The sequence below is a fragment of the Chaetodon auriga genome, chromosome 14 (assembly GCF_051107435.1).
Source record: "Chaetodon auriga isolate fChaAug3 chromosome 14, fChaAug3.hap1, whole genome shotgun sequence".
NCBI classification, from domain to species: domain Eukaryota; kingdom Metazoa; phylum Chordata; class Actinopteri; order Chaetodontiformes; family Chaetodontidae; genus Chaetodon; species Chaetodon auriga.
In genome coordinates this window covers 3,518,940-3,536,180 of record NC_135087.1, presented here as the reverse complement: position 1 = coordinate 3,536,180, position 17,241 = coordinate 3,518,940, and the positions used below count along the sequence as shown (strand labels likewise).

Here is a 17,241-nt window from a genome sequence, read left to right as displayed (position 1 = left end):
TTTGTCAAATCCATTGAGTCGAGACTATGAAGACGTGCAGAAGCTGCAGAATCCTCAGCCAGGGATCAGGACGGCAGATGTGATGGAGCCTGAAGGAGGCTCTGGCAGCAGGCGTTCCGCTCGGCCTTCGAGGGTGGCCGTTTGTAACCGCTATAAACCCTTCTGCGTGCACATGCTTTCGGATGACCCGTCATGCAACCAAGTCCATTTCAAGCATACCAAACCCTTCACTGTCCCTTCAGAAGACACCTGCCATGAAGCAGCCTTTAGAAAGCAAGCAGACGTTAATACACTAATACGTAAAATGTCTCAAAACAAAAAAAAAAACTCCACGAAAACGAAGCGCAGCAAAGACCTTAAAGCAGCAGGAAAAACAAGCACATTGAGAAACCTAATAGAGCAAATTACAGTTTTATCTGGGGACAAAGAGCGTTTAAGCTATTTTCAGAGCAATCACAACGTGCTGCATCTATTTTGACAGAATAGTTGCCACCTGACATGCATCGCTCAGTCAGATAATGACATTTGTTAAAATGCCTCTGTTCTTCTAATTAGCCAAATCTGGCTAGCAATAAAATGTACATTATCCTGGAGTGAGTTAAACCTCCCAGCGAAGTCACATATGTTTTTCAGCTGCTTGATTGATGTCTTGTTTTTCAATGAAACTCCTCATGTGCATCCTGCAGCCAGGACTCAGACTTGCCAAGGCAGCTCCTGTGTGCTGTTTACTGTAAGCTCCTTAGAGACCCAGAAAAACAAACCTCAGACTGACTGGCCTCATTTCCCTCCATCTGAGCAAAAAAAAGAAAGAAAGAAAGAAATAAACAGTCCTCTCCTCCTGCCTGAGCAAATGGCTGAAGCCAAACAGCGCATACAGTACGTGATAATAAGGATGAACAAGTTTCTAATGGGGAAGCTGATTCATGGACCAGCGGTGCATGTCCAGCTCTCATCTCAATTGGAGTTCAGTCTCGTTTGCCAGGCGCAGGCAGGCCACTGTTCTATTTTGGGGAGAAAGTGTGTGTAATGATTTGGCAACGAGAGTTTGGATTCGAGCCAATAATTGGGAAAATGAATCCGCCCTGGGAGAGCGTCTGAATGCTTTTCTTTCCCCCATGTTCCTCATGTAATCACAGTGTACAGAGAAGAAACGTTACTCATTTTGACTGCAGCCAAAAGACTCTCCTCTCCTTCGGTAATGGTTCGGTTTCACAAGTGGACAGCATGATCGTCAATTAAATAGATCCTCCTGGCCTCTTTTGGTGCTTACATCTTGTTGCGACTGAATTCAGCATTATTTTGCAGGCAGGGCACCCCTGTGCTGTTGTGCTGGGGCCGGCTTGCTGAGACAGGACTTCAGATGGCCTTTGATGACTTTGTAATTGAACGTAATTTGGTTTCCTGCCTCCGAACTAATGAGGTGGACAGAGAGGAGGTGGCAGGGAAGAATACCTTCGTTTGCAGAGAGGGAAAAGGGGAAAAGTGCTGAAAAAAATGTGCTCTCTGGAGTGAGTGCGCTCAGGTTTTAAAAACAGCTGTCGCCCTACCTTACCTCCTCATCACAGCCATAATAACCACATCGCTATGCAGAACAGCAGCCCTGGACTTCTTCGTTCTCTGAAAGCTGAGTGTGTCAGGGAAAAAAAATGAGAGGACAGATGGAGGTGAAGCTCATTTATTTCTGCAATTATTTTATTTTTTCTGGAAGTTAAATTGGTAGTGTAACAGAAAAAGTGGGGGTATCCAGAAATATGTTGTGGAGGTTGGGGACAGGAAGGGGCTGCAGTGTGGCTTTAGGGAATCTATGAAGTCAGTAAAAAAAGAAAAAAAAGAAAAAGCCCTCAGGGAGAAACTTAAAAGTCAAAGAGATGCGAGATGGCGGTGCTTAAACAGCCGTGTCCAAACATTTACAAAGGAACTGTCACAACAGCTTACCGCTGAAGATATCAATTGGCACTTCATCTCTGCGTGACGGCGGGTGGCGAGGAGGCTCGGCGGCGAGCAGGCAGAGTTGCGGCCCTCGCCTCTCTCATCCGTCAGCCTGCCAGGGGATCGCCGCACGGCGCCGAGCGCTAACTGCACACTTTGAGCGCCGTGGCACACTTCCCCACCTGTCCTACGGACGCTAATGACCCACAGCTCCATTAGCAGGTCCGCAGTCTTTCCTGCGAGGTGCTGATGTATACACACATTCAGCAGCGCTCAATCTGTTTCCTCCACTATCGACTCGTCGCTGTGGTGTTGCAACTTGCAAATTCCCTAATTAGCTGCAGAGCTGGAGCCGAGAGCGCCGGCTAACCATCCACCACCTCCGTCTCTGTCTAGTAGGTGATGCTCGGTGTCGCAGCGGCGGAGAGGTCGAGTCAAGGCTCCACATTGATTGCTGCAGGATTGTGCTTGCACAGGTATCCTACCTCAGGAGGATGAATCCATTTTTTATGATCCTGTGAGAAATCAGTGTTTGTGCGACACACCCTGACACTCCACTGAAGGCTCTGAAATCCCATCACTAATAACCAGTGAGTTGTTTCTGGAATGGGAGGATTTTTGCTGGGAACAGATGGAATAATGGTGTGATTTTCATTCCTGAGCGCTCACATCCATCATACAGTATGAGCTAGGGATATTAATTGATGAATCTCTCATTTCATGTCTTCATTTGAGCATATTTTAATTGAAGTGACTTTCATGCAAACGTAATTGCTGCCGAGTACCCCATTAGCCGAATGAAAATGAATGCTGCTAGAATATTAATTCATCATGTGGTTATATGTCATTCTGGTTGTGGTAAATCCAAGAACTTGATGTAATGCGTGTCCTTTGGGGTATATGAAACCATATAAATCCGCCACCAGACTGTAAATTATACATAGTCCAGAATGCACATACTGTAATATTGCTCCCAGTCAGAGTCTACTTACTGTAAGTGGACCCTTTAAATATTCACCATGATCGTTATATCACACCATTACAGACAGCAGAGAGATGAAGAACTGAAAGGCTAACTGATATTTTGAATCTACTTTTCGGGAACTAAGTTAAAGCCCAATGTCACTTTTCTTTTTTGGAAATTGTTGATGCTAAAAAAGTAGAAGAAAAAGGTGGAAAACAGTATTTGGCCATCCAGAGAGCTGAGGCTGGCTGTGCTTTGTTTTCAGCACTGACATCGAAGGCGTGAACCATTGTCTGTTTCAGTCAGGTGAGGATTCAACCCTGAAACATCCAAAGCATCTGTTTATTTAATCGAATCGCATCCAAACTTGACCATCTGTTCCTTTAACGCCTGTGAAAGAGGAGGGAAGATCTCTGAAGAGTCACCTTCCTCCAGTCATCATCGTAAATGATGCAACACCTGCAGTAACTACAGTAGTTTGTGTAAATACACATGCTAGCTAGAACAAGTATGCGGTATAAACTGTGAAGATTAGCCTCTAACTTTGTCTGTTTGGTGCTGGGCAGGTAGGGAACAGCAGGTTTATCAGCTGCCTGCTGCTGCCAGAAGCCCAGCTGATAAACAATCAGTGTCTTTAAGGTTAAATTTGGGTGGGGAAAGTGAAAAGGCAGCACTTGACCTTCCATTATTACCACCACTGGGGTGCCCTTGAGCAAGGCCCTTAGCCCCATTGGCTCCAGTGGAGCTGCTGAGTGGCTGCAGATCAGACTGGTCGTACTCAGCAGCTTCCAGGTGTGAACGTGTAACTGTGTGAATGTGCTCACAGTGAAACTCCTCAATGAAAAAAGGTTAAAAAACAAAAAACACAATGTTAGCAATTAGCAGTTAGCTGGTGAACAACACAGTTCAGCATTTAGCAGCTAACGTGCTAAACAGTGAACTCTAATATTGCTTTGTATCGGCAGGTTGTGTTAAGAGGTGACTGTTAGCAAATTTCTCATATTAAGTGATAATATGCTAATGTTGTGTTCACAGCTTCGTTCCGTTGCCCTCAATGAGCCAAAACATCAGTTACTGCATGAATTTAAAGAGCAGATTCATGAGACGATTCACTACACGAGCCCTGAAATGTTAAACATGCAGCAGCAGACCGGCCATTTTCATTGTTAAATTATTATGAAATGTTCCATTTTTTTAATTACTGTTACTGAGTTTTGTAATAAATGTAAGCAGAAGCTCGACAGTGTTGCTGTTGCAGTGGAACGAACTTTAAGTGCATTTCATTCAGTTTAATCTTGAACAGTGTGTCATAGTTTATACTCATCATGTTTAGTTTGTATCTGTGAAACTGCAGTCGTCACTTAAGAGCAGCAGAGTAAAATGTGTAATATATTTTCCTCTAAATCGAAGTGGAGTAGAAATATAAAGTCATAAAATGAGACACTTTCTCGGAGGAACAACGTGGAAACTTGTCAGGCGCTTTCTTTTTAGCGATGACATATTTTTTGTGCATACAATATAAACATGAGTGATGAAGATGGATGGTGGATCCCGCCTGCCGTACCGTAGCATTTGCATTGCCTTTGAGCCTTTCCACCATCTTCACGTCAGCATCCGTCAAATATGCTCCAAAAGTTTTAAACTATAACATGGTGGAACATGGTGGAATTAAATTAGCTCTGCAAAGTGCTTTGAACTGACAGCAGAGAGATGGGCCGTGATTTCACAAAATGTTGCTGGTAGCGGCAGAGACAGATGACAGAACTTTAATTTTGGTGCTTTTGTTGAGCGTAATTGTTCGCTGCTGTTGCTGGGTGGCAAATCAAAATCTATTTTACATCGCCATTCTTTGGTGATTGGATGTTATGACTCAGCTGTTGTACTGCTGTAGCCATCAGTGTTTATGCGTTCAGTCTCTTTTCCTCTGGGCTGGACTCGATGTTTACCACCCATGACCAATGATGTCGGCCATGTTCAGTGGACGTTGAATCAACTTTATTCCCAAGTATCACTGATGCATGCGTTTCTTTTTCATGCTGTCAATAATAGAGAAACTGCGCACCGTCGAAAAAACACACAGGGAACGAGTTAGTTTTTTACCGTTTACTGGTTCTTAGAGGCTATTTCATTTTCTAGCATGTAAGAAAGCCTATAGGGTACGATTTGTCCACTGGAAGGGAACCACAGGAAGCACTTCATCATGTTTTCTTGCACATTGGGCCACAATAAAGGGCACTTTATCTTATTTTCTCCATTAGAAGGGAACCATAGAGAGCACTTTATGTTGTTTTCTCCACTGGAAGGGATCCATAGGGGGAACTTCATGATGTTTTCTCCCCTGGAAGGGATCCATAGTGGGCACTTTATGATGTTTTCTCCACTGGAAGGGATCCATAGTGGGCACTTTATGATGTTTTCTCCACTGGAGGGGAATCATAGGGGGAACTTCATGATGTTTTCCCCACTGGAAGGGATCCATAGTGGGCACTTTATGATGTTTTCCCCACTGGAGGGGATCCATAGTGGGCACTTTATGATGTTTTCTCCACTGGAAGGGATCCATAGTGGGCACTTTATGATGTTTTCTCCACTGGAGGGGAATCATAGGGGGAACTTCATGATGTTTTCCCCACTGGAAGGGATCCATAGTGGGCACTTTATGATGCTTTCCCCACTGGAGGGGATCCATAGTGGGCACTTTATGATGTTTTCCCCACTGGAGGGGATCCATAGTGGGCACTTTATGCCATTTTCTCCACTGGAGGGGAATCATAGGGGGCACTTTATGACGTTTTCTCCACTGGAAGGGATCCATAGTGGGCACTTTATGACGTTTTCTCCACTGGAAGGGATCCATAGGGGGAACTTCATGATGTTTTCTCCACTGGAGGGGATCCATAGTGGGCACTTTATGCCATTTTCTCCACTGGAGGGGAATCATAGGGGGCACTTTATGACGTTTTCTCCACTGGAAGGGATCCATAGTGGGCACTTTATGACGTTTTCTCCACTGGAAGGGATCCATAGGGGGAACTTCATGATGTTTTCTCCACTGGAGGGGAATCATAGGGGGCACTTCATCATGCTTTCTTTCACATAAGGCTACCGTAAAGGACACTTTATCTTATTTTCTCCACTAGAAGGGAACTAGTTTTTGCATATTGGGCCACCGTAACAGGCACTTTATCGTGTTTTATCTACCATAGGGCATCAAAGAGGGCAATTTCTTTCATAACTTCATTGTGTAAGTCACATAATAGATGTGTCCTTATAAAAAAGTTTTGCAGTTTTTTTTGTAAAATTCTAGCCTCTAGTGCACTCACTCATTTCTAATGATGAATTAGTATTTCATAATGATATGATTCATTTCAGTGTGTTGCTTCTATTACTGTAGTTGAGGACTTTTAGCAGATATCTATGGTTTGTGTGCGTTGAGGCTACACTGCCCGTGACCTTATGTGAGGTGCTCATATTTTACTAAAGAGAGAATCCTGCCAGGTTGAGAGGGTCTGAGAGTGTATGTCCTTGGTTTTCTACTCAGTGAATGAAAGCAATGGAAATATGAAAACTATGCAGCATAATTCATAGAATTAAAATGAAATAAACGTTACTCTAAAATTGATCAGTGTGCATAGAATCAAACACTGTATGTATAATTCTCATCTGAATCATCAGGACCTTCAGTTCTACAGCTGCATCCGTCAGGAGGTACAGGTGTCTTGAACTAATGAAGCCCCAAAGGATTCTGGACTTGCTGTCTGACTGTCCTGTTAGCTTGACTCAGCTGATCAATGGGGTTGATTGAAGGGGTTGTTATTGTGGGATGCAGCAGCAGTGTGTGTTTGTGTGAGGAAAGAGGCACATTAAAGAACACTAATCAAGGGCTGACAATTCCTTAAGTGGTGCAGGTGGTTTAAATACAACATAAACAGCAAGAAAAATTATTGCAATCTGTAGTTGAATAACATTTTCTCAATTTTCTCTCAAAAATGTCAGCTCACACACACCCACATTCCTGTTGATCAAATTAAGCGCCTAGCAGGGTCTGATTGCATTTAACAAAATGCTTTGTTATTCCTTAACCTACACAGCTTAATTAGCACAGGCTCACCTGTGCGCTCCCACACATCCACACAGCTACACTCCCTTCCGCTCACAATCACTCTCTCATTAGTCTGTTTATTACATGTTTGGGACTGTCTCCACCGCAGCGCTTTAAGTAGAAAAGTAAAGGAAAACGTCATCGTCCTCTTCGTTTAAACCTTCACTCGTGAAACCAAACACACAGTTTCACCTTTGTGTGTTCGGTCCAACACACACTGAGGTGCAAATCAGAGCAGCAGTGAATTCAAAGCACTTTGTCGCTGCGTCCGTCGTTGACTCCGAATTTACAATCAGTTGATTTAAGCTTCAGATTTTTACAGTTGTCTAAACACCATAAACTTTAGCTTAGCAGAATTCACAAGCTTGTTGATTGGATGCTTCGGGCTGAAATGCATCTTGGGAGTCGTAGTTAACTTTAAAAATAAAAGTTTTCATGTTCTTTTGACTTTTGATCAAAGATTTTTTTCTAACACAGTTGTTAATCTTTTACACTGATGATTCGACCAGGAGAGTTTCACGCCAGTCAAAGCCGTAGAGGCGCTCCCGATGGGGCTTTTACTTCAGGAACCAGGGGCCCACGAGATAACTCTCGAACTTTATCAGAGAAAGAACAGCTGCTGTTCCTGTGCTTCTCACCGGCGTGGGTGTCTTCTGCCCTCCGGCTGCAGGGGGCAGTCACGAGCCCATTGGGGCTTTACACAAAGATGAGATTTACGCCTCATCGGGAGGCAAACACCTTCAGTCGACTCTCGTTCTGTCACTGTTTCACATTCTGCATTGTTATCATTTGTACTACGACTCTCTGCACACAGATAATCTGTTTGGTCGACATACTGTCAGTCTCACTTACACGCACCACGTCGCTCTAACAACACTTTATTACTTCTCTTTCACACGACTTCTGCCTCACATTAGCTGTTGAAAGGGGTAATAATGGTGTTTGTGAGTGTAACTTCTGACTTATAAAACTTTCTTACATTATTTTCACAACAGCACACTGTTCGATTTACATATAATTCTCTATACATAAGTGAGAATGGGAGGCTGAATTTTGATCAAGGCTTTGTGTTGAAAACCAGCAGGAAGGTCAGAAGTGAGTCAAACTGACTCAGTGTCTGGGAATTGTTCAAGTCTGCCACCCCACAGCTATTTAGGTAAGCCAGTCAGCCAGCCTGCTGAATAGAAATGGACTCCAAAAACTAACTTGGTGTTGTTCATTATTCATTATTGTTCATTATTTTATATTTTGACCAGAGTTCTGCTTTTGCCTTTCAAATTTGCCATGAAGTCAAGTTGCGTTATGTCTGACTTGCAGCAGCTCTTGCAGCAGATTTCTGTAATTAAAACCAAAGCTTCAATGTGCCACTGACTGAGGCTTTCTTCTGTTTGGCCAAAAAGGCTTTCCCATCATCCTTTGACATTTTGTGTATAAGAAAGTGAATGACTGCTCACACAACACTCTTTTCTCTCTCATGTGACAGCAGACGGCGTTCACCGCCGTTGACTGCAGCATTTCCTGCCTTAGGAATAACATATTTCATCTTAACTCCCAGGCATGAATAACATGTTACTCATTTTAGGCAGTTTCGTACACTGGTGGCCCAGAAAGCCAACAACACGTATAAATTTGAAAAATCGGAGCTTCCATTATTCAGAAATCTGCTTCCTGTGGTTGGATGAGCACTCGCTGCTGTTTCAGGGACAGTTATTGTTTTTCTCTTGTAAACCAGAGTATTTTTGGATGCACTTTTTGTTATATTTGTCGAAATTCTCTTTATAATCCCAACAGCAATCAAAAAATCAAATGCTCTGACCAAAAGCCAAAGATAAATATCCAGTATTTGTGGAGCGCGTCGAATGAAATGACTGGATGCCTGACCCGCCTGTCTACCTGCTTACCTGCCTACCTGTGAGGAACTCTGCCTGTACACTTATTGAACATGAAGGCTTGGCAGACATGTTGCTAAAGCGATAGTGAGCTATTAGCTATTAGAAGAGAAAGTGCAGTCAATGCTTCCCAATGCTAACATGCTAGCTTGACAGCTGTAAGTGCTGTGTTCATTGTTTACATTCATGATGTTAATGTTGGGTGTTTCCTTACATGTGAATGAGGGATGAGGTGGTTGGATACGGTTAGCGATGTGAGCGGTAACCGCCAGGTAGCCGATTCAGACTGAAAGGTTCATTTGTGACAGCAGTTTTGATGTTTTTGTGATTGTGGCATTTAAGAGTTTGAGTTTTTGATGTTTGTGGACGCCTCACTTCCTGTGACCAGGAAAGTGAACACACTCAAATGCTCATTTTTGCTGAATGAATGAATCAAATCACGAAGGCCTCTTGTTTGTTTCAGCACCACTCAGTGATACCGGCTAACAGTAGATGTGTTTTTATTGAAAAAGTCTTGCCCAGTGCAGTTTGAAATTCATGTTTTAGAGAGTGCAGTCACTCGTTCAGTGGCCGATGACTCACTCTGAAAGGTTGAGTTGTCCTCGCGTGTCATGACCAAGCTGTAATTGCAATCCCCCGGTGCATAATTATAAAGTGACCAATCACGTTACAAAGAGCCATGCGGCAGTAAAAAGCAATAGGAAGCTGGAGGTGATGTGAAAGCTGATTGTGAAGTTTTTCCATTTCGCCTTCGGATGACGAGGACGGCGCTGATCCATTAAACTGCCCCTCATGTCCCTCTGAACGCTGAACCTCTGCTGCTCTTCTCTCCTAGAAAATGCCATCCTGGCCTTCGGGAACGGATCGGATGTGAAAACGGGCGCCAGCCAGCCCGGGATGCCCGGTCCGGTGACGGACAACCAGAGCCCGCACCTGGCCACCACCACCCCGGGCGTCTCCATGGAAACAGAGCAGAACATTCTGAGAGCACAGATACCCACTCAGGTGAGACGAGACGGACGGCTGAAAATGTGATTTACAGCCTTTTCCAACACAGAGAGCCGCTAATGGAGACGGACTCACTCAGAATTGGGTCGCGGTACTGCGGATAACTGGGGGTGTGTTTGTTTTATCCTGCAGGGAGCAGCAGACGGGTGGGATTTACATTATCTGCATAATTCAGGCGGCGTCAGGTGCAGAGTCAGGCACACAAGGACTGAGATGGAGGGAACTGAAGCCGTGTCGTTTGCTATCATATGCACAAAATTCACTTTCCAGCAGCTTATTAGTGTCCAGTTTCTGGGTGTGAGATGTTTGCATGCGACAATCCAAGCCACAGGAGATCAATCAGAACCCCAACAGAGATCGACTGATATTGGATTTGTGAGTTCAAGAATAATAATAACAAACTTTATTTAGGCAGCACTGTTCCAGACACAGTTACAAAGTGCTTAATAATAAAAACAAAGAACATATTTAAAACAGAACAAGAAAAAATGAATTAAAAGTGATAAAAACTAAACACATCACAAAACACAAAGAGTAAAACCACCTAAATGAATTCACACATTTTAAAAATAGCTCTGATACCCAATTATATTTTTGGACACAAACACTCAATAAAAACTGCAGATTTGGCCATGATGAGTCAAATTAAGGTGAATTAATTAGAGTAAAACATGTCTGTGATACGCTCTGTGACAGGCTGGCAGTCAGTGATAAAGTCAACGCGTCGGTCGGGCTCTGCTGCTCGCTAAAGACAAACCCGCCGAGTGTTCGTCACGTAAAGAGCTGAAGTGAGTGAATGAAAGACGCTTTGAAGCTTTAAGATTGGATGGAACTTTATTGATCCCTGAGGGATCGTTAGATCTCTGCGGCAGTGAAAGGATTCAGCACACAAAGTGGAGCATAAAACAAACAACATAATGAGAATAAAACAGTTAAGACAATTAAAGCAAGCTGCGAACAACAATCAAACAAATGTGTGTTACATAAGCTCATGGTATTGATAGTTTAAACACTTACAGAAAAAACATACAGGATGAGCGCAGATGATAGATAAACCTGTGGAAGACACATATAATGTTATTTGCACCATGATTGCAAATGTGAACACAGACTTAACTTAGAATAAGCACTATGCTACATGTAAATATGCTCTATATAAACACACTGTATATATGTCAGCGGTCTCAGGGTGTTCTGAAAGCTTTAGTTGGCATCACAGACCTCTAAATGTGAACATAATTCATAACCGTTTCATCAACAGTATAAACACTTTCTGTAAACACCATTAATGTAGGCCATACAACGAAGCAGTAAAGGAAACAACTATTAAATTGTTGAACATAAATTTTAATGTGGACAGCCAGTTTTGCATTAAACATACACACAGTGAGTCTGATTTTAATAATGAGGGGGAAATTATAAATAATATAATTCACTGCAGGCTAAGGAAATTTGTTCCATGCATTTGGCTCTTAATGGGAAAAAGTCTGTAGATAACATAATTGATAATCCGCCAACAGATATAAATAAACTTCACAAGTTAAATGGAGAACTAGGCCACTTACTTATTTCCAGAGGGAAAGCTTAAAAAAGGGCCAAAAGCCCAAATTACGTATTCTCGCCTGCGGTCCTCTGAAGCCCCTCGTCCCACACAGCGATTGTTTCAACAGTCTGCATCATCCTCTGACTGCAGGAGGCTCAGTGTGACGGAGATAAACTGAAACAGGAAGTGACACTTAGCTGAAAAAAAAGGTTATTCCTCTTTTCTGAAAGAAGCCGCCGTTTTCCACAGTTTACAGTCAACTCCTCGCTGTTGTAACTAGTTGCTAATAGGTTGTTTGCAGTCACGTGGCGTTAAATTCAGACGGAGGGCAGGAAGTGAAAAACGCATTGGACGAGATGGAGGAAAATTCGTAATGTGCTAGTTTAGATGACATTATGAGAGAAAGGTACAAACAGCTTAAGTTACGAAGAGGATTGATTTTTCAACTGAACTGAAAGTCTTGCTGCTACTGAGGCAGCAGATGTAATCAACTACCTGCTCATTGAGACGTTGTTCTACTCAGGAAAACAAATGAAAGCGTACAAAAGTATGGGGTGTACAACTTTCTTGTTAGCGTAGCTTTTATTGTCCAGTGGATTAACCAGGCAACAGACTGTCAGCGCTGCCGTGCTGAATGTTGAAAATTACGGTGAACATTCCGGTTGTTTGCCAAGTTAAACACTCACAAAGGTCTGGTGAAACACCGCCAAAGACTTGGATCGTTGCGAAAAAAAAGATAGGGTACGTTTTTTCTGTTCACCTGTCTTACATGAATTTGTTAACACCACTTTAAGTGTTAGTCATGTTGTTTGTAGCTGCTATTTTAAATCCATCTCCACATATTTAAAACACATCTAATATAACACCATTTCCATCATTACCTGACTCGGCTCGGCTATGCACGTATGCATGTATGTGCACATAAATACGTATGTATACACGTGTGTGTTTGTATATGTCTACATAAATTTTTGTATATATGGATGCATATGTACATACATATGTGTGTAGGTGTGTACATATGTACATACATTTGTGTGTGTGTGTGTACACATAAATGTATGTACATTTGTACACACCAACACGTACGTACATACATACATACATACATACATACATACATACATGTACACATATGTACATGCATCCGTACATATGTACACACATACATGCACATTTGTACACATACGCATGTACAGATATGTACATACGTATGTGCATACCTGTACACATACATACATATATACACACATACACACATACATACATACATACATACATACATACATACACATGTACGTATGTACATACATACATACGTAGACACACACATACTTAAGATTTAAGATATACTTTATTAATCACAGCACACACATGCTACGGGGGGAGACTGCACACACACCATGCTTTAGTGAAATTATTTTCTCCGCATTTGACCCATCCTGGAAAGTCCTTCCTCCGCGGCAGACCAGGAGCGGTGGACCCAGTTCCTTTCGTCACCATTGGTCAGGTGGTGATCTTCTGCATGTTTTTAGTGGGGGTTTTTTATGGAGGACACCCCAGGTGAACACGGGGAGAACATGCAAACTCCACACAGAAAGGGCCTTTCCTCGAGCAGGCACCGAAAGCATGGTGGAGGACGCCCCCGGCACCCACAGGGGGAATTGAACCTTGGACCTTCTAGCTGTGACAGTGTTGCCACTGTTCCACCGTGCCACCTAACATCGTTCCCTGACCAGGAATTGAACCCGAGCCGCGGTGGTGAGAGCACCGAATCCTGACCACTAGACCACCAGGGAACATACACATATATACACACATACGCATGAACAGATATGTACATATATACATATGTGCATATGTGTACAGATATGCACATACACAAATACATATGTACGTGTACATACGCACATACATACATACATGCATACATGGACACATATGTACATTCATACACACATACATACTTAAACATATATACACATATACAAACATATGCCTACATATACACACATACGTGAACATATGTACATACATACGTACACACATACATATATATGTAGACACATACATACACACATTCACACATACATATGTGCATACATGCACACATACATATATACATTCTTACATATGTACACACACACACACATACATACATACATACATACATACATACATACATACATGTACAGATATGTACATATATACATATGTGCATACATGTACATATATGTACATACATACACATATGCACACATACATACACATGCGTACATACATACATATACATGTGCATACGCATGTACACACACATACATACACATATATACACACATGCGCATGAAGATACATACATACATATGTGCATACATGCACATACACAAATACGTATGTATGTACACACGCACATACATACATACATATGTACACATATACACATACATACACACATGCGTATGTACACACACATACATACATACATACATACACACATACACACATACATACACGCATACACGGACACATATGTACATACATGTACATACATACACATATGCATACATGCACATACACAAATACATATGTATGTGTACATACATACATACATACATACATACATACATACATACGTATGTACACACACACACACATACAAATATATACACACATGCGCATGAAGATATGTACATACATACATACGTGCATACATGCACATACACAAATACATATGTATGTGTACACACGCACATACATACATACTTACACATATATACACACACATACTTAAACACATATACAAACATATGCCTACATATGCACACATACATACGTACGCACATACATAAACATATGTACATATGTGCATACGCACACACATACATATATATGTAGACACAGATACACATACATATGTGCATACATACATATGTGCATACATGTACACATCTGTACACACATACATATGAACACATATGTATATACATACCTACATATATACGTGTACAGATATGTACATATATACATATTGGCATACATGTACACATATGTACACATACATATGAACACATGTACATACATACATACATACATACATACATACATACATACGTGTACAGATATAAACACGTGCATGAAGATATGTACATGCATACATATGTGCATGTATGTACACACATAAACACATATGTATGTGAACACATGCACATACATACATACATATATACATACATACATACATGTATGTGTGCAGACATGTACACAAATGTACACACATACATACACATGTACAGATATGTACATATATTCATATTGGCATACATGTACACATATGTACACATACATATGAACACATGTACATACATACATACATACATACATACATACATACATACATACATGTACAGATATGTGCATATATACATATTGGCATACATGTACACATATGTACATACATACACATATGCACACACACATATGTACACATACATACACACATGGACATATATAAACACATGTGCATGAAGATATGTACATACATACATATGTGCATGTATGTACACACATAAACACATATGTATGTGAACACATGCACATACATACATTCATACATACATACATACATACATACATGTATGTGTGCAGACATGTACACAAATGTACACACATACAAATGTGTACGTATGTACACACATACATACACATGTACAGATATGTACATATATTCATACATACATATGTGCATACATGTACACATGTACATATATACACACATACATACACATGTACACATATACATACATGCATTAATGCAGACATGTACACATATGTACATACATACTTAGACATATGTACACATATGTACACACATACACATATGTACATACATATGTGTATACATGCACACATGTGTACACACATACAAACATGTCTACATATGCACACAAATACACATGTAGACACATATACACACATATGTACATACGTACACACACATATATTCATACACACATGTGCATACATATGTACACACATACATGCACATATGTACACACATACATATGTGCACACGCACACATACATACATACATAAATATGTACACATATATACACCTACATACTTACATTTGCATGTACAGATATGTACATACATACATATGTGTGTACATGAACACATGTACAGACACACATACATACATATATGTACATACATATGTGTGTACATGAACACATGTACAGACACACATACATACATATATGTACATACATATGTTTGCATGTACATACATACATGCATGTATACACATACATGCATGTATACACATACATATGTACACACATACTGACATACACATTTGCAGATATGTACATATATACATATATGCATACATTTACACATATGTACACATATGCACATATGTGCACACACATACATACACACACGAACATACATACCTACATACATATGTGGGTATGTATGTACGTGTGCATGCATGTAAGCATCAAATCGACATCTGATGGACGATGGAGAGAGAGGAAGGGAATTACGGGGAGATGGAGCTCGACTGATTGAAGAGTTTGTTCGCAGTGAAAAGCATCTCTCGCTGTGAAATTGCGTCTGTCTGATAAGTGCCAATGTCCTCGCCGTCACTTGTCTTATTTCCCGACTGTGGATGTGGAAAATTTGGCCGTTACATCCACATAGCTGCTCATGAAATTTCTCCTCCTGGATCAGGTTTTTTTTTCTTCACTGCTTGTGCTGAAAGGTGTCCTGATGTTGATTCCGGAAGCAGATAATCTTTTTTTATTTTTCAACTAGGAAAAAATAAAATGGACGTCTAATCGCAACACGTTTACTTTCCTTTAGGTAAACGAGAACGACAGATTGTGGGGCGACGAGGGCGACTCCACTCTTCCCTCTCCGGGCCTGTCGGACGGCGTGGCCGAGCCCCTCCGCCTCTCCCTGCTGCTGGGCCTCGGCTGGCTGCTCTCGCTGCTGCTGTCCGACCAATAAGAGCCCTCGCTCGCCTGGCCTCCACGGACAAACCTCCGGACCCGGGGGAGGGGAGGGCGGGCGTGAGAGAAAGAGCCATTTCTACGTGTCAAATGACGGTGGGGGGGGAGGGTTGACTCCGTCCTGCCCCGCTCCCCTCTCCCTCTCTGTCACAGAAACCACACCTAATCTCTTTTTGTGAATCATGACTCAGAGCAGATGTGTTGTGCAGCCCACGTCCTTGAGAAAGACCACCAGAGAGGGCGCCATCACTGCACCATAGGGGGAAGGGGCGGGGGGGTGGGGGGGAGGGAGGGAGGGAGGGAGGGAACCAGGAAGTACACACCTCATTTCTTGCTTCACACCTGCCCGAACACCAACTGTTACACACACTCATCTGAAAATAACGTCCGAGCTGAAAAGAGCCGCTGGGTTCAGAAGGTGTACAGCGAAGAGACACTGGAGAGGCAGTGCTGGAAAACTGAAAAATATAAAAAAAAAGAAAAAAAATGAATTTTTTTGTCCCTGAACATTCCTTGGTGTAAAAGAAAAATATTAAATGTTAAAGACTTTTCTCTCAGATGAACTGTGACGAAGTGTTACCACGAGATTTAAGGTGGAAGTGTGTGTTTGTCCACATGCGGCGCTCCGATCCTTCAGCTTCGCTCGTTACGTTGATGCCACACTGTTATTTTAATTCGCCACAATTATGCGTGTGTTAGATGGACGCACATGTTATAACCGAGTCCAATCGCAATGGGATTCTTTGTTGTTGTGTTTTCAGCGGCGGGATGAAGAGTTTGTTTCCAAATA

At 41.8% G+C, this 17,241-nt stretch overlaps 1 protein-coding gene across 1 annotated transcript in view; it reads left to right on the top strand.

The window, feature by feature from the left end:
• The window catches only part of gfra4a (GDNF family receptor alpha 4a), a 127,383-nt gene extending 110,465 nt beyond the window's left edge, over positions 1-16,918 (top strand). Inside the window, exons 7-8 of the mRNA XM_076749534.1 lie at positions 9,720-9,889; positions 16,303-16,918. Coding sequence (XP_076605649.1) covers positions 9,720-9,889; positions 16,303-16,449 — 317 coding nt within the window. The 3' untranslated portion in view covers positions 16,450-16,918. The remainder of the gene's footprint in view (positions 1-9,719; positions 9,890-16,302) is intronic.
• Positions 16,919-17,241: the final 323 nt, after the last annotated feature.